Genomic DNA, 20,931 nt, shown 5'->3' with positions numbered 1-20,931 from the left:
CATTTTTAGCTCAGCTGTTTTCGGAGAAAACCCGAGGTATTGTCATAGCCAGCTCGTCGTCCGTCGTGCTAAAACCTTAACATTGGCTCTAAAATCAAAGTGCTTTCACAACTTTGAAACTTAATATGTAGATGCACCTTTATGAGTTCTACACACCACACCCAGTTTTGGGTCACTAGGTCAAAGGTCAAGGTCACTGTGACCTCTAAAAAAAAAAATCTGACAAGCTTTCGCAGCTGATCGTTGGCACCCGTTATGCAGTGCTCTTGTTGTATTTTTTTACTGAAGCTGTGTCCAAATAGTCAATAACTCTAAATGTCTGCCATAACTGTCTGCCCAGAATGCTTAAATCTGGTGAACAGAGGATATTTATTGAATTCAGTATGAAGTCATATTTTGTGTCACTTGTGTTCAAACAAAACAAGTATAATCTTAAATACATACAAGAGATGTCCATGAGGTTCATTTACAGTTGTTGTTGTAGACACAAACAATTTAAAATTAAAGCAGAGAAACTTGCAATTTGCTCTTTGCTGTAGCAGTTTACGATATTGTCATGAGGGAGTGTAAACAAAATGACCAAAGTAAGAGATGTTCGTCATGTATCAAGCACTATTAAAAATTAATATTGTAATATACACTTTATTTATACCAGTTCATTAGAAGGAAATTATAAATAATTTTATATAACGTATATTGAAACATTTTCTATCAATGTTTTGCTTCTCTTTTTTGTATTTAAAATTGAAAGAGATTAATATGATGTATAGGAATTCTCATTTTCTGACTTCAGTTGTTGACAGCGAGTATGAAAGTGAAGAGGAGGAAGTAGACACCCGTAGGTCAGGTCGGCGCGCCAGGCGTAAACCTGTCAGCTACAGAGACTACGACAGCGATGAAACAGAAATTGAGAATAATGATGACGAGTCTTTCCATTCCTCGGACCTTTCTGATTCTGATTTTGAACGGAAACGGAACAAAAAATTGGCAAAGAGCCAAAAACCCGCTTCTGCAAAAGAAAAAGTTCGCTCCGGAAAGAGGCAACGGATAAGAAACGTGTCGTCATCTGAAGAAAGTTCGGACGATTCAACAGAGGAGGAGGATGCAACTCCTAAGAAAGGAAAGAAACCTCCCAATAAAACTGCAAGGTAAAGTACAATTCAGAGCTCTCTTTGCTACATGTAATTCGCATATTAGCCCCTGAATAAGGTTTTCAATATTTCAAGCTAAAGACACTTTGTTTGTCTCCATTTTGTAATTTTTCTAAAAACATTCTCTCGATAAGGCTTTCAATTTTAAAATTTAACCTCCCTTTTTTTAGTGCCTGACAATGGTTTTCTGTTAAAGAACAGTTTATTAATAAACCATACTTATAATATAAATCTGGATTTTCTTTTATTGCCTCTAAGTATCGAAATATCTTAAAGCTCTTTGTTACGCATTTTTTATGAAATTCAATCATGCTTTGATACCTGCTTAAGTGCCCTCAAACTAAGTAAATACTAAACACATCTGGTCTTATCGTCAATAACTTTGTGCTTTTATTGCGTGTGATTTTATTTCATATACTTGTACATTGTAGGTATGCTGAATCCAGTGATTCTGAGCCAGTGAAAACTAAGAAGAAAAATGTAATAGATAGCGGAGAAGATTCTATGAGTGACAAAGAAACTACAGAATCTTCTGCTACAGAGGTTAGTGAGGATGAAGTATCAACAGCAAAACCCAAGAAAAATGCAGGGAAACCAAAGAAAAAGGTAATCGAATCCGATTCGGGTGAGAATACGGAAATCGAGGAGGAAACTGTTAAAGAGCCTAAGGTTGAAGCGGCAGAAACTGCTGGGAAAGATGATTCCAAACCAAATGTAAATGAATCGCATACTGAAGAAAGTGAACATGATGAGTCCGGGGCCTGGGAAGAGATAGAAGTCCATGATGATGATGTGAAGAAAGTAGTGGAGGTGGTAGAGGAAACTCTGAAGGAAGTTGTTAAGGAAGGTGTGAAACCTGAGGAGACAATTGCTGAGGTAGGAGATGAAAAAGTTAAGGAACAAAAGGGTACAAAAGCAAAACCATTGAAGCGTGGAAAAGCACCAAAAAAATCAAGTACTGAAAGTAAAGATGTAGAAGAAGAAGTTATTGAACAGGCCCAACCAAAGAAAGCAAAACCATTGAAACGTGGGAAGTCACCAAGAAAATCATTAACTGAAAGTAAAGATGAAGAAAAAATTGTTGAAAAGATCCAACCAAATAAAGTTATTGAACATGCTCAATTAGTGGTTGTTCTTGAAAAAATTCCTGAAAACTCAATTGTTTCTCCAACTGTCACAACACATGAAAATATGAAATCGGAAGAAGAGACCACTCCAAAGAAAAAACGTGGCAGAAAAACAAAGGCAGAGAAACAAAAAACAGAGTCTGAAACCACAACTCCAGAGGTGACACCAAAAAAGAGAGGTCGAAAAGTGAAAGGGAAAGCTGACCTGGGAGATACCGGCCAAGAAACACTAGGTGAAGAACCTACAAAAAAGAAGAGAGGTGAAGAAGGGAAAGCAGATGTTGGTGTTAAGAGTAAGAAGGTAGCAAAAGGCAATAATGTGGATGAAAAGGGTAATACTGAGGAAAGCGGAACAGCGGAAAGTATGGGAAAAGATGGAAGTGAATCAAATCAAAGTGTTGACAAGGTCAAAGATGACAGCCCTTTATCTGTGAGGAATAAACAAAATGCTCCAGTTGGTGTGGTAAAACCCGAAATTCGCCAAGGAGTAATAGTGGAAAACAAGCATCTGTCTGATGGCACCAGCAGTGAGCAAAGACCTCATGATCAAATGAACCCATTACAAGGATTGCGAGAAATGGCAATGGGAAACCAAGTCATTTCTGGTCCACAGCCAAGTGGCTTCCAGCCGTATTCTCATGCTAATTACGGAAGCAACGTTCCCAGCAGCATGAATTCCCAGCCACAAGGATTTCAGCCTTACAGTAACCAAGGTGCACCACCACCAGGTCAGTACAGTGCCATGCATGCAGGGCCTTACCAGGGTCAACCTGGCATGCCCACTTGCAGCCCACAAGCTGGTTACCCACCCAACCATGGTCCCATGTCCCCAAACAGCTACCAGCACTCCGGCCAGTACATGGGACACGTACCTCACTCACAGCACGGACCTTCCTCTGGCTACTACCCTCCTGGCTATAGGTCTGATATGGCATCAGGGGATGGCTTCAGTGGGCCCCAGGGTACTCAGTTGCCATACCAACATGGTCCGTATCCCCATGGCTACCATGGAAACCAAGGACCCTACCATCACAGCCAGAGGGGCCCCATGTTTGGCCCGGGGTCAGGGCCTGGGCCCAATCAGTATCCAACCCATCCCGGCTCTGGTGGTGCTATGAATCACCCGCCCCACCCATCCCATCCACATCCAGGCAGCATGGGCCAACAGTTCCACCATCTAGGTATGCAAGGATACAATTATCCCCCACACATGCACCCACATGGCGGTCCTTACCACTCTTCCCAGCCACCCTACTCAGGGGCACCCAATTCTCAGCCCTTTTCGCCCCAGGGAATGTCTAGCCCCACTCAACCCCTCCGGCCAACAACTCGTCTTGCCACCCCAGCTCTACTGCATGGCTCGGGCACAAGTCCCAGGCCAGAAGGGCCAATGGAAACCCCTAATAGGGGTTTCATGATGGACAATATTCTCAAGTCCAGCCAGGATTCCAATGAAGTGGAAGATAGTGCAGAGGTTTCGGATATTGACAGGTACACTTCATTCCTGTGCAAAGACAAGTGAGGCTGTGTAAATGGAGACAATTTAAAATATTGCATTTCTGGCTTTGGTCAAAAGATGTGTACATTACTTGATAAACTTCATACTCTGAAATCTCGTCTGGGTCAGATTGTTGCTAAGCTACTGGGCTCGTTATCGGATTGGTAGTCCTAAGACCAATCCAAGTTTAAAAAAGTTGAACATTATGACTTGCAGATCCAATGTTCCATCTATACATAATAATGTATGCTTTCATTTTTTTTTAAGTGCCATTTGGATCAGCAATTTTGCTGTTTTTGTTAACAAATAGTGTTAAAATAATTATACATGTACATGAAACAGCAACAGTTTTAAGAAAAGCTCACACTATTTATTTAACTTTTTAAAGGGACTTATTCTTAATTTTTGCAAAATGACAGTCTAAAAAAAATGTTATAGATTCAAAGATAAATAAATGTATTATATTAAGCATAATATCAGAAAATACAAAAAAAACAATGAAAAATGTATGTACATTTGTACCCTTCTTGATGATAATCAAAATAGGGACAATAATAAAGCATTTGTTTCGCTACTTATGGATTATTTATAAAAAGACTGGTATTATCCACATAGGGTATAGTCTATGGTACCATCCACATTCAGAAGCCAGCGTGGTGTAGTCGTTGTGAACATTCTTTTGTTTCTTGAGGTCCCCAGGTTTGAACCAGGGAGCATTTATTTTATGTATTGTCTTGGGAATTTAATTATGGTACACTATTCCAAATAATTATGACAATTTTCTACATAGATCCATTTAATGACGTGTTAAAAAAAATGAAAATCAGTGATCAACCAGCCCGTTATTTTGTGTTACAAGGGAAGATTACAGCATGATGAAATGAGTTACATTACAAACATTATAGAATGGGAATGTTTGTTCAGCTTTACTAAAGAAATGTGGTTAGTTCAAATTGTTGCATTTCGTAGTTTAGCTTCACCACTTTTATCAAGTCACTGATGTTTTATGATGTCAAGTATTTTTTCATTGGCTTTACTTAGAAAATGAGAAATATAATAAGAATTGTGCATTACACATTTATGCTGGGCATAGTTATACTTGTATTTGAATTATTGTTCAATGTTGTCAATACCCATATTTATGAATGATACTTTGGTATAAGGAGCTTGTCTTTACTAAGTGAAGAATTTTAATTTTGCTCTGTACAAATGTGTATCTTAATATTATAAGATTGACGTGAATTATAATGTTAAGGCATTATCTTGAACTATTCATTTCTTAAACCACAAGTTTTTTTCCCCATAATTTCTGTTCTTTGTATTTTTGTAATATGCTGATGCCAGTTTACATTATTAAAAAACCTAGCAATGATTATACACACATTTTTAGTTATTTACATATTTTTATTAAAAGTTACATTTCTTCACATATATTTTGTTTACATAGTTATTGTATGAGTAGTTGTATACCATATTCATTCCTTTCTTCAATAAATATGAGTATTGTGTTTAAAAATGAAATCTATTGTTTGTTTTTTGTTCAGGTATGAATGTCAAGTTGTTTTTATTCTTGAAATTTTTTAGACACATAAACTTAATAATGATGACAAAAGACGACACACTTGCCACCTTTTCTGTTTTTGTCCCCTACCAGTAAAACCGGAGGGGACTTATGGTTTGCGCTCTGTCAGTCTGTCTGTCACACTTTTCCTGCAATAACTTTAAAAGTTCTTCATATTTTTTCATGAAACTTGAAACATGGATAGATGGCAATATGGAGATTATGCACATCATTTCATTTTGTTCCTACGCCAAGACTTCTGGTTGCTATGGCAACAAATATTAGTTAAAAAATACTGACAATGGTGGAGTTTCACCGGTAGGGGTCAATATTTCTTGGCAATCTCTTGTTAAACTTAGAAAGGTTGCGATTATTTACTGTTTATATACTTGTAAAATACCTTTATCCAATGAAATAGCAGTGGTCCAAAATGAGGTTTTTAAGACAATTTACCATCAAAGAGTGATTTAAGCTTTTTGAAGTCTGCAAAGAATAATATTTTAGGTGTATTGTTAATTTCAAGATATTCCATTGCATTGCATATTAATCTAACATTTTCACCTACATTTCTTTTGTTTAGAAAATAAAGTCATATTCAGGGGTGTGATTTTCCCTCTTTTCAGCTGATTTCCTCCCTTTCTATGTCAAACTTATTTTACGAATAGTTATTTACTTTTCTTGATTCATATACAAATGAAGAGTTTAATTGAACACGGTAACAGGGTATTTCTGAGGTGCTTCTTTAATCACTTATTAATGATTTGATCATGCCTTGTTTCAAGACTTGTTTTAAACGGTTCGCTTAAGACGTACTTGCAATATTGTAATTGAAACTTGATAAGCTAATAGGACAAGTTGTGGATAACAACAGTAATGGCAATAGTGTCCAACTTGCAACCTGGAGGTCTCAGATTAAATCCTCGTTTTGGTGGATTAGAATTTCAAAATGACAACATTGCCAACATATTGGTGGTTCTTTCCTTCACGCACAGACTTGGGTGTCTCCATAAAACAAAAGTAGAATTGAGCTAAAATAAAAAATTGAAACTTGAACAACATTATTCCTTTTTACCAGATATTTCACTGATGTAGAAAATCCTGGTATATGTAAATACATTGGGATATGGAAGGCGGCATCAAACAAGCAGTTTCAGGTCAATAGCTTAAGTTTGCAATTACCAATCTTGGTGGAACTTTTAATGTAGCAAGCAAGTGATGGACCTAGCATGGGATTTTATTTGGTGCTATTTGGGTCAAAGTCACATTTACTAAACATAGAAAAAAAGATCGGCTTAATACCTGTTGATAGAGGCACTGAAATAATGTGTGTAGGTAGCTGTCTGTTTTTATGCTCCCGGCAGGGTGGCATATAGCAGTTGAACTGTCCGTCTGTCAGTGAGTCTGTCCGTCCGTCCGAAAACTTTAACATTGGCCATAACTTTTGCTTTTTTGAACATAGCAACTTGATATTTGGCATGCATGTGTATCTCATGGAGCTGCACATTTTGAGTGGTGAAAGGTCAAGGTCATCCTTCAAGGTCAAAAGTAGAAAATACAATCCAAGGGAAGTAATAAGCTTTAAAAGGGCTTTTTTTTTTTTTCAAAGTGGCGCAATAGGAGGCATTGAGCTTCTGACAAACACATCACTTGTTTTTTTCTACATTGAAAAATTGTTTTTCCTCAACTCTTTAAGTTTGGATGGAGGTATTTGCACTGACAGTTTGCCCAGGTAGACTACACCTACTTTGGAAGTCCGTTTGGGGTTATTCTATGTAAGGGCAAGGTCAAGCTGATAGTAAATTTTGATGGAAATGTTTTGCTGAAATTGTGTAAGTAGGTATCTTACATGAATACTTAGTTTGGAATAACATTTGGGTCAAGTTGGGTCAAGGTCAATGTTACTGTTACATACAATAAAATAATGTGCATAGTCAACTAGAAATGTCAACTACGCAGCCGACGCGTATCTCCACGCCGCAGCTTTTGGCCCAGGGGTCAGATCAAAATTCCAAATAGTACACTGTCGCACATATGCTCATAGCTACCATGTGTTAAAGTTTCAATATTCTAGTGCTAATAGTATAGGAGGAGATAGTGGCCAGGACGGACGGACAGACAGACGGCGGAGATAACCACATAATCCCCCCTGCTGCAATTTGGAGCTTGGGGATAATTACTTCGGATTGGATGGAGGTATTACTCTGAAAGTTTGTATGCAGGTATTAATGCAGACGATGCTATGAATTGCACAATAATCAAAATTAAATCAATTACCAGAATGTTCCAAAACTTGGTTTAGTGGCGTTGCAGTGTCCCTTGCTATGTGTGACACTGACTGGTTATTAGTATGTTAGCCAAGTTATTTTACAATCGTTCCTTTTACCTCTTAAAGGACCTTCACCTGGTATTTTGTGTGTGTCATTCAGTCTTATGACAATAATTTTCAGTCTATTTTAATGCTTCATACTTCAGAAAATCTGGTTTGAGTGAAATATTTCACCTTTGAACTTGAACTGTGATATTGATTGCTTTGACAGAGTAGCATGTGATAGTCTAAGGTAAACTGATCTGTAGCTGAATACTTGTGGACAGTTTACAATAATAGATGATGTGCGGTTTGTCACTTAATAAAGTATAATCTACAAAATTAATTAGCTACTTAGTAGTTAGTTAGTAAAACACCTCAGTTAGTTTGAGTGTGCTTTTGAGCTTATCAGCAAAACTTAACGCTATACTGCAGTCTGCAGTAATGCTAAGACATGTCGTAAATAAAAACGCAAACAAATAATTTCATGGACAATGCCTGAATGTTGACATAAATTATAAAATATAACTTACTTTTTCTTATCTCAAATAAGCCAGTGTTACTTCTTAGATTTAGGGTACGCCACATTATTAATACATAAAGTAAGATTGGGTACCACGGGGACATATACAAAATTAGTGTGATGTGTCACCCAAAAAGCGGTATTGGATATTAAGGCGATTTTTAACGGTGATTGGTTATACCCATGGGTGTCCGAAATTTTGTCCGAATTGTTTTTTATATAAGCCGATTCCCACTGTCAAGGTTGCACGGGAGTTTATATAACTATGATCGCAAGTGAGATTTCAACCCGGAACCTTTGCAGGTATGTTTGAGTTAAAATACGTTCAATTTGTTAAATGTTTCATTGAATATAGGGGAAATTTATACAAATGTATGAGCAGTGGCTAAGTGACATTCACAATGTTTAGGAGTTACAACAGTTGAACAGCTGCACATAATTGCAAAATTTTGCCAGAAATAAGTTAATCTAATAAATTTGGCGGCAAGTTATTATATAAATCGAAAATTTATTGTGTAAGCTGTGATGACTTTATTTGGCAATAAATTACTGTTGAAGACTGCACTAGTTGCAATTATCCAACTCCCAGCTACTGATACTCCGGGTCACCACACGTATGTATTGCTATTCATAAAGGGGCTAAGTATTGAAAGAAAAACACATGACTACTTTTTCTCAAAATAGCATACATTTTATTGTGGACATTTAAACATAATGAAGGATTAAAATTAATTTAAAAGGTTTGTTTTGGTAGTCAATACATTTGTTAAAACAAAATCAAAACTGACTTGCACAGTTTTTCGTTATTTCAGTGCCATGATAAAAATGACAGAGAAAGTCATAAAAGCAAGAGAGGCAGCAATATGGGGTATGCTGGCAGCTGACGCTGTAGCCATGCCCGTACACTGGTACTATAATCCTCGAGATATCTACGCTGGATATGGCGGCTGGCTGACAGGCTTCGTTGCACCAAATAAGAAACATCCTTCCAGTATTTTGACTTTGTCTGCTGTTGGTAGGTATGCTTTGATAATAAGGGTGCTTCGTTAAATCAAACTTTTTACTTTGTGTCGTTCAAATTTGGAAAAAAAGTTAATCTGATTGAAATTGGTGCATTTTTCCTGTACTTGTCAGATCAAAAATCAAAGTTTCACTAGTTTTTACATTTAGATGAACAATTATTACTCAAACAACATAGAGTATGATTGTCTTAAATAAATAATTTATTTTCAGCTGCAAACTTAACAACTAAACTTGGTCTTTAGTTTATATTAGATTTAACAATAAAACTATGCGTGATGCTGTGTACTAATAAATCTTGAAATGTGTTGTTATAAATGAATTTTCAAAGCTTTTGTAATATAATGTGATAGTGTTTTCATCTGTACTAACCATAATTAAATTAATCTTATCTTTTTATAGATGGGTCTGGTCGCACCGGCTGGAATCCGAAATCCCAGGCTGTTGTTGGTAATGTGATTTTACATGACAAACTGAAGTTCTGGCAATCCAATGACAGAAGTATCCACTATCATCAAGGTATGAATATAGAATATAAATATTTGGTATTTAGATGTTTGATATGGATTTCACTTTCAAATCAGAGACAGATTGTCTGAACACACATGAGTGTCTAAGTCGAAATTATAACCAAGAAGTTAGCATAACAGTTGTCTTGATCTATGTATACCAGATGCGCTTGTTGTTTAATCAGTAAAAAAATAAACTTGTTTTTTCTGGTTATCATATTGTTGTCAAGGAATGCAGGAGTCTTTGGAGCTCGGCATGTCTGCATGTAAATTATGGTTGAATGAAGTTCAAGATGTAAAAACATGGCTCAGCTTTTCCTTTCAAAGGTTTTTTTTTGGCTTTAAAAAAACATGTCAATTTTCCTGAATTTTATTTATTTTTTATGGAATGTATAACATTGCCTAATTAACTTTTTGGAATTAGAGATATCAACAAATTTCTGAAAAGATATTCATTGACCTTGTTAAAAGCAAAGATTGTTGCATAGTGGTACCTGAAGTTTCTTTCTGTTGACAAGGTTGAGCCTTAAGTATAGCAATTTGTTGTGATTCTAACACAACTGGAAACTTGTTTTCTTATGACAGAGGATTATTTTGAAACAAATCTATGGTGGAGCCTAATGTTTTGATCGAAGCTCAGGTAATTCCAATGTATTGTTTCATATAATGCTTGTTCTTTGACCTATGATGTGAGCGAACTTGTTATGATCAAAACATTTAATCAATATAGAGAACACTTGTAAGTCTACAAATTACAAATAAAGCTTCTCTGTGGAAAACAACACATAAGACATCACTTGAATCAGTCTGGATGTGGACAAATGAATTCCAAATCAATTGAAATGATATATTGACGTAACAGAAACAAATGTGTACGCTTTTGGCATTCTAGTGCAGAGTATAGATTGAAATAGTTGCAATTATACAGACCAATTATACAATTTGTGGTGGAATAAAGAATAAGGTCCAGCTATGTTTTGTTCAGATGCCTCTGACTATAGCCCTTGTGGTTTAATTCCTGAACATTAAGCTTAATTACTATGGCAACCAGCACTTAGCTGGATATTATTTCCCTAAAACTTGAAACTTTTTGCTAAAACTACTTTTTATCTGTGTAAACAAACAAGTGAACTAATTTCAAATCCATTCAAAGTGATATCAGTCACAATTATGTGAATGAAATTGCAATTGCTGTATGACATGATGTCACAGTTGTTAATATGTACAGATTAGAATTAGTCAAAAGTTGTGGTGATAAAGAAATTGGTGATCTTTTTTTGGGTTGTATTGAAGCGTCATTTGTTATAGACACTTAAGATCTCAACACACAAACAAACTGATGATTAAAATAAAATGATTAAAATCTTTGTTGTTATTATTTAAGAGCATGAGTGTCTATAGCAAATGAGGTTTATAATTTATCAGACAAAATAATATAAAAATTAATTATTATGTTTTCAAGGTATGAAAGCAGGCGAAAACACATTGAATGCGGTAACAGCCATGGAATTCCTTAAAACCATGCAGAGGGTCGACCCAGAAGCCACAAAATCTGAGGAAGAGGTCAGAGGGGCCGTACTGGAGGGATATGTGAAGTTTATGACCACCCCCGGTTCCCATAATGACACATACGCAGAGTCGTTTCATCGCTCCTTCTTCAAGGACTGGGCATCTGCTGATGAGAAGTACACAACTGCAAAGGATCTGCTAAAGTTTACAGAAAACAGGTAGATGTTTACTTTGGGTCTTAGTCTATTTAGTTTTTTTTATTGTTATTATGTCCCCCACTATAGTAGTGGGGGACATATTGTTTTTGCCCTGTCTGTCTGTTGGTCTGTTGGTCTGTCTGTCTGTTTGCGCCAACTTTAACATTTTGCAATAACTTTTGCTATATTGAAGATAGCAACTTCATATTTGGCATGCATGTGTATTTCATGAAGCTGCACATTATGAGTGGTGAAAGGTCAAGGTCAAGGTCATCCTTCAAGGTCAGAGGTCAAATATATGTGGCCAAAATCGCTCATGTTATGAATACTTTTGCAATATTGAAGATAGCAACTTGATATTTGGCATGCATGTGTATCTCATGGAGCTGCACATTTTGAGCGGTGAAAGGTCAAGGTCAAGGTCATCCTTTAAGGTCAGAGGTCAATTATATGTGGCCAAAATCGCTCATTTTATGAATACTTTTGCAATATTGAAGATAGCAACTTGATATTTGGCATGCATGTGCATCTCATGGAGCTGCTCATTTTGAGTGGTGAAAGGTCAAGGTCAAGGTCATCCTTCAAGGTCAGAGGTCAAATATATGTGGCCCAAATCGCTTATTTTATGAATACTTATGCAATATTGAAGATAGCAACTTGATATTTGGCATGCATGTGTATCTCATGGAGCTGCACATTTTGAGTGGTGAAAGGTCAAGGTCATCCTTCACAAGGTCAAGGTCATCCTACAATGTCAAACATCATATAGGGGGACATTGTGTTTCACAAACGCATCTTGTATGAACCTTGTTCTAGGAAAAACTTATCTCAATGCATATGTCTAAAGTATAGACCACACTGGCTGATCAGGGACGAAACTTTCCACTTTAATGACATTATTCTTTGATGGGTGTGTTTTTGAAATGAAAATCCTGTAAAGGGGAACGTGTTGTCTTTGATTTGCCTGTGCTGTCTGATCAGGCTAATTAGGGACGACACTTAACGGACATTCTTTGAGCTCAGTTTTGCCAGAACGAGGATAATATTCTTCCCCACCCTCCCCAGAATAAAGTACAAGTACTTTTAAAGGATACACCATCTGTCTGTTTGTGACTCAAATATGTTATACAAAGTACTTCTGTACTTTTTGATGGGGGGGGGGGGGGTCAAAACTGGCCACACCATGCCACAGGTATTTCATGATAAATAATGACTTACAAGATAAATTACAAAAAAAAATTAACTTTGCTTAAAACGCAGAAATCTTTTATAGCAGGATGCTATATAAAAAACTCAAAATTGGACACGCTCCAGGGATTACATGATTGATACAGACATATAAAAAGTAAACACTTACACAATAAGCCCTGGAATCGCTAGGGTCAAGGGATAAATATTTGATGTGTAACATATAGTGGTTCTGTGGTTAGTTTAAACCTACTTATTTTGGCTTGATTGCATTGAAGCCTAAGGTTTATATGAAACGCTCTAAAGTTGTTTCCTGGGACTAGAAACAGTACTTGGAGTCTATTGGGGGATCTAAAGAACGCTCCCACCATAGGCATCAAACCTGTGACCTCCTTGTTGCTGTGGCAGAGTGGATTTGGTGTCCGCCTTTAACCTTTTCCTGTGTTCACAAAACATTTTTTTCAATCGAAAATCGATTTTGCTTGTCATTGAAAATGGATTTCCATTGTAGTTGATAGGCAAAAATGAAAATCGATGTCAGTTAAAATCGATTTTCGATTGCACAATCGTTTTGTGAACACGTGGCCTGGTTTTGTGTTTAAATCATGTGAACAAAGCTGACCATTCCTCATTTGACAGTTGAGCAATCTAGGCCTGGAATGGTATACCCATGTGATCCCTAAAAGACCTTGTTGTGCCCCTATTTTATTTTCTTATTTTCTCAATTGTTTGTTTGTAATATGCGTTTGTTCTTTGACCCATTTTCGAAACTAGTCACTGTCCATAAATAAATTACTGTGTGTTTGTGGTAAGGAGTTCTGTCTTGTTGTTGCAGCTTGGAACCAGCAATCATTCCATCTTGGTCTTCTTTTCATGTTGTAGATATAAAGAAAAAACGAAAGGGAAGTCTGACTCACAGCTTGTGGTAATTGGTGCACTCGTCCCAGCATTACCTTGGATACTCAGAAACTCGCACAAATCAGAAAACGACTGCGCAAGGTCGACCATTGACTTTATAAAGTGTACCCACCCGGAGCGGGCACTCACGCCATTCATTGACATCTACGCGCGTCTCTTACACGCTGTGATAAATGGACGGGACCTCAAGCAGGAGGTATTGCAAGCGCTCAGTCACTCAGAGCTTGGTGGCCCACGGAAACGGGAAATAGTTCTAAGATACGCAGAGAATGCTGCAGCGTGAGTAATGAGTTTTGTATTCCCCCATTGAAAGAAGGTGGCCTTACTGATGAAATAAATTTGTTCAATGTTCTAGCACATGAGAAATTATTCACTGGCTCACTGGTAGATAAAATGCAAGGCTGTATGAAATATGATGTTATTAAATATAGTTCAATGTCTTGTCTTTATATCTACCCAAAAACATGTCAATTTATGCTTAAATGGCATATGTAAGATGACAAAAAAAAATGTTGCTTTTTTTATTTAAAAATCTTGTTTTTTGTAAGGCAAAAACAAATGAATCAGGATTTACCAATTAGGCCCCGCAAAGTTAAGAGCAATGACAATTCTCGATATAAGATTTAAGCATAAAGGGAAGAATTAAAAAATTGTACACAGTAGTTGAACATTTCTGCTGACCTTAATATAAGCTTTATTTATTCAAAAAGAAAACAACCTCTTAGTTCAATCTGGTCCATTTTAGCCGTTGCCCTATATTTGTGATTTTTGCAAAATACACTGGACATGAGCGTTTGTTTGTTTAATGTGTTCCTTAAATATCATGAAAGGGGAAACTGGGATGAGGGACATAATTAAACCTTGTAAGAGCTATATACTTTTCTTTTCCTTTTTATGTCCCCCACTATAGTAGTGGGGGACATGCTGTTTTTGCCCTGTCTGTTGGTCTGTCTGTTGGTCTGTCTGTTGGTCTGTCTGTTGGTCTGTTGGTCTGTCTGTTTGCGCCAACTTTAACATTTTGCAATAACTTTTGCTATATTGAAGATAGCAACTTCATATTTGGCATGCATGTTTATCTCATGAAGCTGCACATTTTGAGTGGTGAAAGGTCAAGGTCAAGCTCATCCTTCAAGGTCAGAGGTCAAATATATGTGGCCAAAATCGCTCATTTTATGAATTCTTTTGCAATATTGAAGATAGCAACTTGATATTTGGCATGCATGTGTATCTCATGGAGCTGCACATTTTGAGTGGTGAAAGGTCAAGGTCAAGGTCATCCTTCAAGGTCAGAGGTCAATTATATGTGGCCAAAATCGCTCATTTTATGAATACTTTTGCAATATTGAAGATAGCAACTTGATATTTGGCATGCATGTGCATCTCATGGAGCTGCTCACTTTGAGTGGTGAAAGGTCAAGGTCAAGGTCATCCTTCAAGGTCAGAGGTCAAATATATGTGGCCCAAATGGCTTATTTTATTAATACTTTTGCAATATTGAAGATAGCAGCTTGATATTTGGCATGCATGTGTATCTCATGGAGCTGCACATTTTGAGTGGTGAAAGGTCAAGGCCAAGGTCATCCTTCACAAGGTCAAGGTCATCCTACAATGTCAAACATCATATAGGGGGACATTGTGTTTCACAAACACATCTTGTTTTCTTTTACGATTTTAATGTACAATGTTTGGCAAATGAGCAAAGCCGACAAAAATGGTATTATTTTGTTGTGGCTTAAGACAAAAGGGCACTTTCGAGCACGTGGGCTTTTCTGGAATGCTTCCTGTTGCATGTTAATTTATATGTTATTAATAATTGTTAGAATATATTATTCCCGTTAATATTAAACCATTTAAATATAATGTCTACAATGAGAAATAAATTAATTACTTGTAAGAGATGTTTTAATTATCATATGTAAAAAAATAAATATATATTTATTTTTTTAAGGGCAGGGGGGGCCCTAAGAAGGGCAGGGCGGAGGTTCATGTTCAGAGACACACACAGAACAAATGTAATCTATACTGTACGCTAAGCTACATACTTTGTGTACTTTATACTTTCATTTGCTTCAGGATCGTCAAAACTATCTTGTGAAATATGCATTTTGATCAATAAATTGCAAATCCATATAATTTTACACGATTTTAGTTTGCTGATTGATTGGAAAGAAAAAATAACATAGGAAATGAAAAATAACTTCTGATCTGTAAGGCTAATGGAAATATTGTCCATTTATTATTTGAGTCGCTTTCCAAGAAAACAAAGCTTAACTCATATGCATAAGTGTTGTTTCAGATGAGCCTGTGTAGTTTTCACATGCTAACCAGGGACAAAAAATACTTAAAAGGCAAAAAGTGTCGTCCTTTATCAGCCTATGTAGGCTGCAAAGGCTAATCTGAGACAACACTTTATGCTCATGCTGTAAGCCGCGTTTTCCAAGAACATTGCTCATTTGTGCTTCTTGTCTGCAAAGGCTAACCTGAAACAACACAGTACGCACCTGCATTAAGCCCAGTTTTCACAGAACATTACTCATTGGTGCTTCATGTCCACAAAGGCTAACCTGAAACAACACAGTACGCACCTGCATTAAGCCCAGTTTTCACAGAAAATTACTCATTGGTGCTTCTTGTCAGCACATGCTAATCTGGGACAACACATTAGGCACCTGCATTAAGCCCAGATTTCCCAGAATGCAGTCCATTTGTCCTTGTCGTTTTCTAGGCACCCTGCCGGCTCTACGGGTAGACTTGAGGAGTACCAATCAGCGGTGTCTGACCTGGGTATGGCCTGCTACATCGAGGGGGCCCTCAGCTCCATGCTGATGCTGGCTTATGCCTTCGCCGACGATTTTGAAGGGGGCATCCTGATGAACGCCAACTGTGGAGGTAAGTACTGAAGTGGGTTTATGTAGTCAGAATATGCGTGATCTTACCCACATTAGAATTGTACTATAACATAATTGAAGTGGTTTTATCTAGTCAGAATATATTTTGTCTCTGATGAACGCCAACTGTGGAGGTAGTTAAGTATTGAAGTGGGTTTATGTAGTCAGACGAGTCTGGTCAGACCCCTGTTAGATTGTACTGAAAACATAATTTTCTATTAAGCTATTTATTTGTCAATAGACAATAATAAAGGGATGGTGCAGCAATTTTGTTAGCTCGACTATTATATATGAAAAATATATAGTGGAGCTATCCTACTCACCCTGGTGTCGGCGTTATCGTCTGCGTTAGCGTTAGCGTGCAAATGTTAAAGTTTTCGTACTACCCCAATTATTAGGCCCCCCTTCGAAGAAGAGGGGGTATATTGCTTTGCACATGTCAGTTGGTCTGTCGGTCGGTCGGTCTGTCGGTCGGTCCGTCCACCAGGTGGTTTCCATATGATAACTCAAGAACGCTTGGGCCTAGGATCATGAAACTTCATAGGTACATTGATCATGAATGGCAGATGACCCCGATTGATTTGGAGGTAACTAGGTCAAAGGTCAAGGTCACGATGACCCGAAATAGTAAAAGGGTTTCCAGATGATAACTCAAGAACGCTTAGGCCTAGGATCATGAAACTTGATAGATAGATTGATCATGACTGGCAGATGACCCCTATTGATTTTCAGGTCACTAGGTCAAAGGTCAAGGTCACAGTGACCCGAAAAAGTAAAATGGTTTTGGGATGATAACTCAAGAACGCTTAGGCCTAGGATCATGAAACTTGATAGGTTGATTGAATCATGACTCGCAGATGACCCCTATTGATTTTCAGGTCACTAGGTCAAAGGTCAAGGTCACAGTGACCGGAAATAGTAAAATGGTTTCTGGATGATAACTGAAGAACGCTTATGCCTAGGATCATGAAACTTCATAGGTAGATTGATAATGGCTGGCAGATGACCCCTATTGATTTTCAGGTCACTAGGTCAAAGGTCAAGGTCACGATGACCCGAAATAGTAAAATGGTGTCCGGATGATAACTCAAGAACGCTTATGCCTAGGATCATGAATCTTCATAGGTACATTGATCATGACTCGCAGATGACCCCTATTGATTTCAGGTCACTAGGTCAAAGGTCAAGGTCACGGTGACCCGAATTTGTAAAATCCCCCCATCCTCACCCCCCCCCATTTTTTCTTTTTAAACATCATCTAATAAATTACCCCACCCCACATTATACCCCCCCCCTCTCACCCCCCCCTACCCCCCCTCCAACCCCCCAATTATTTTTTTCTAAACATCATGTACTAAATTACCACACCCCACATTATACCCCCCTCTCACCCCCCTCCTCCCCTTCCCCCCCCCCCCCCCCCCCCACCCCCCAATTTTTTTTTTTTTCCTTTTTTTATTTTTGAAAGATCGTCTTATAAATAATTGAATATGAACAATTTCCCCATGATGGCTTACGTTATACTGTCAAGCACTCGAATAGTCAAGCGCGCTGTCCTCTGACAGCTCTTGTTTTTTTCCCCAATATTAGATTTAAATTTGCTGCAAATAAAAACATCGGGTCACCATACTTATTTTAATTTTTCCAATTACATAACATGCAATTTTGTATTAAAACTACAAAATTTGTACTTGAGTCAAAACTGACTTTAATCATTACATAAAGTTAAAACTAGCAAATAGTCTGTAGTTTTTAAGCTTTAGTTCACTAATTTATAATGAATGAAAACAGACATTAGACATTTAATGCATGGCATTACAGCAATTGTAAGAGACTTTGCATGGTGCACATGGGGCCAAAAAGGGGAGGGACATACTTCAGAAATTGTTATCTCTATTTACAAATGTATAAACATGTGCGTACAGATAATCAGGGACGATCCTTTCAACTTTAATGGAATTATGGCAAAGGAGTGACTACCTTTTAAAGAAATACAATAAAACCACTGCACAGGCTTTTCTGGGACAACAATGAATGCACATGTATTAAGTTGATTTTTTATTGATCAAGCCTCATTTACCTTAAAAATTGTTATCTAACCCTTTCCCTCTCAGAAGCAAAGTGAAAATGGCTTTTGTGCAACCAGCATAAAACCAGAACAGCAACTAACTCGCAGTCTGTTCAGGTTTTATGCTGTTTGCTGTTCATCAGTATCTAAGGGTTGGAATTGAAGCCTTTAAAACTTGAATTTAGTAAGAAAGGAATTTGATTGAATTTAACTTTCTAAGGGACTACAAATGCATAAAAATACTTATCTTAGTGGTAAAGGGTTTATGGTTTCTTCTCTCCAGGTGAGAATTGTCACAGGGGTGCAGCGTTAGGGGCTTTACTGGGGGCACATGCTGCCAACAAGGGGAGGGACATACCACAGAAATACAAAGACAGACTTTACTTCAAAGACAGTGTGATGGACTTGTTACAACAGATGAACAATTCTTCAAAAATGTAACATTTGTTAGTTAGTTGTGTATGGCATTTGTATTAGAATCAACAAGGGAAGCTCCATACCTCAGAAATACAAAGAAGGCCTATGTTGGAAAGACAGTGTTGAGGATTTGTTGGAACAGATGAACTAGTCTTCAAAAATCTAATATTTATGCCCCCCTTCGAAGAAGAGGGGGTATATTGCTTTGCTCATGTCGGTCAGTCGGTCGGTCTGTCGGTCCGTCCACCAGGTGGTTGTCAGATGATAACTCAAGAACGCTTGGGCCTAGGATCATGAAACTTCATAGGTACATTGATCATGACTCGCAGATGACCCCTATTGATTATGAGGTCATAGGTCAAAGGTCAAGGTAACGGTGACCCGAAATAGTAAAATGGTTTCCAGATGATAACTCAAGAAAGCTTATGCCTAGGATCATGAAACTTGATAGGTAGATTGATCATGACTCGCAGATGACCCCTATTGATTTTCAGGTCACAAGGTCAAAGGTCAAGGTCACGGTGACCCGAAATAGTAAAATGGTTTCAGGATGATAACTCAAGAACGCTTAGGCCTAGGATCATGAAACTTAATGGGTAGATTGATCATGGCTTGCTGATGACCCCTATTGATTTTCAGGTCGAAGGTCAAAGGTCAAGGTCACGGTGACCCGAAATAGTAAAATGGTTTCCGGATGATAACTCAAGAACGCTTAGGCCTAGGATCATGAAACTTAATAGGTACATTGATCATGACTCGCAGATGACCCCTATTGATTTTCAGGTCACTAGGTCAAAGGTCAAGGTCACAGTGACCCGAAATAGTAAAATGGTTTCCGGATGATAACTCAAGAACGCTTATGGATAGGATCATGAAACTTCATAGGTACATTAATCATGACTGGCAGATAACTCCTATTGATTTTCAGGTCACTGGGTCAAAGGTCAAGGTCACGGTGACCCGAAATAGTAAAATGGTTTCCCGATGATAACTCAAGAACGCTTATGGCTAGGATCATGAAACTTCATAGGTACATTGATCATGACTCGAAGATGACCCCTAAAGATTTTCAGGTCGCTAGGTCAAAGGTCAAGGTCACTGTGACAAAAACATATTCACACAATGGCTGTCACTACAACTGAGAGCCCGTATGGGGGGCATGCATGTTTTACAAACAGCCCTTGTTATTAATAACTTATGTATACTATGTGTAATAGATTCAATAAGGGGCAGGACGTACAACAGAAATACAAAGATGTAAAAACCAATATATTGTTGAATAAAACAGGCTAAGACCTTTGAGACACTTTGCTTTGTTATAGTGTCAGTTTGCCTGTTTGTTTTGAACCAGAGTATTTCCCTCTATGTACATAAGTTTATAGGATCAAATATTATAACCGTAAATCCTTTGTTATTATAATTATCATTCATGATAATATCCTGAGTGCAATCTGTATACATTGAACTATTTAAGATGGTTTATTTTTTCTTTACACCAGCTATATAATTAAAGAAGATGATAACAGATTAGTATGATGTTCTGAAAACATGTATCAGTTAAATTGGTTGCCATTCGTCTAGAGTATGATGCTCCTTCACACAACCAATTAGATTTATACTTGTTGGCAGAACACCATACTAGAGTATTATTCCAGTTATTATAATTACCTTTTTGTACATGTTTTTCCTTTAAGTTCCAGGTCAATCACATTTTTATGTCAAGTTAGTAATGCGGATTGAACATTTGTATTGGAAATACAAATTATTCTGGCAACTAATATGAAATAGCAATAGAAGACGTTATAGGAAGAAAAGTTTCTTGCAGATTACAACACAATGTTATGTCAAAAGACTGTGTATTGTAGTCAGAACTGTGATTAAATTATATGGAATGAATTAAGTTTACGTACGATGCTATTGATGTGAAATGTGGCATTCACATAATATAAAGAACAAATGTGTATACTAAATGTTTGGAATATAATTAGATTGGTATTGTTATAAATTTTTAATTCTGCAGATCTTGATGAACCACGGCATGAATCATATATT

At 37.3% G+C, this 20,931-nt stretch overlaps 2 protein-coding genes across 3 annotated transcripts in view; both read left to right on the top strand.

The window, feature by feature from the left end:
- Positions 1–5,297, top strand: part of LOC127834814 (remodeling and spacing factor 1-like) — a 29,936-nt gene extending 24,639 nt beyond the window's left edge. The window contains exons 17-18 of the mRNA XM_052360872.1: positions 794–1,148; positions 1,583–5,297. Of these exons, the coding sequence (XP_052216832.1) occupies positions 794–1,148; positions 1,583–3,800 (2,573 nt within the window). The 3' untranslated portion in view covers positions 3,801–5,297. The remainder of the gene's footprint in view (positions 1–793; positions 1,149–1,582) is intronic.
- A 3,034-nt stretch (positions 5,298–8,331) lies between these two features.
- LOC127835266 (uncharacterized) lies at positions 8,332–20,181 on the top strand. Of its 2 annotated transcripts, none has more exons than XM_052361605.1 (7): positions 8,332–8,468; positions 8,978–9,180; positions 9,588–9,704; positions 11,157–11,421; positions 13,471–13,785; positions 16,232–16,395; positions 18,746–20,181. In XM_052361605.1, the coding sequence occupies exons 1-7, from the start codon at positions 8,431–8,433 to the stop codon at positions 18,901–18,903; spliced, it is 1,260 nt and encodes a 419-aa protein (XP_052217565.1). In that variant the 5' UTR covers positions 8,332–8,430; the 3' UTR covers positions 18,904–20,181. The 2 variants fall into 2 exon arrangements, with proteins under 2 accessions (XP_052217565.1, XP_052217564.1); XM_052361604.1 differs by lacking the exon at positions 8,332–8,468 and adding an exon at positions 8,676–8,779.
- The last annotated feature ends 750 nt before the right edge of the window (positions 20,182–20,931 follow it).

Source organism: Dreissena polymorpha, chromosome 6 (assembly GCF_020536995.1).
Source record: "Dreissena polymorpha isolate Duluth1 chromosome 6, UMN_Dpol_1.0, whole genome shotgun sequence".
NCBI classification, from domain to species: Eukaryota; Metazoa; Mollusca; class Bivalvia; order Myida; family Dreissenidae; genus Dreissena; species Dreissena polymorpha.
The sequence above is the reverse complement of the archived record's forward strand: the minus strand, read 5'-3'. Positions and strand labels throughout refer to the sequence as shown.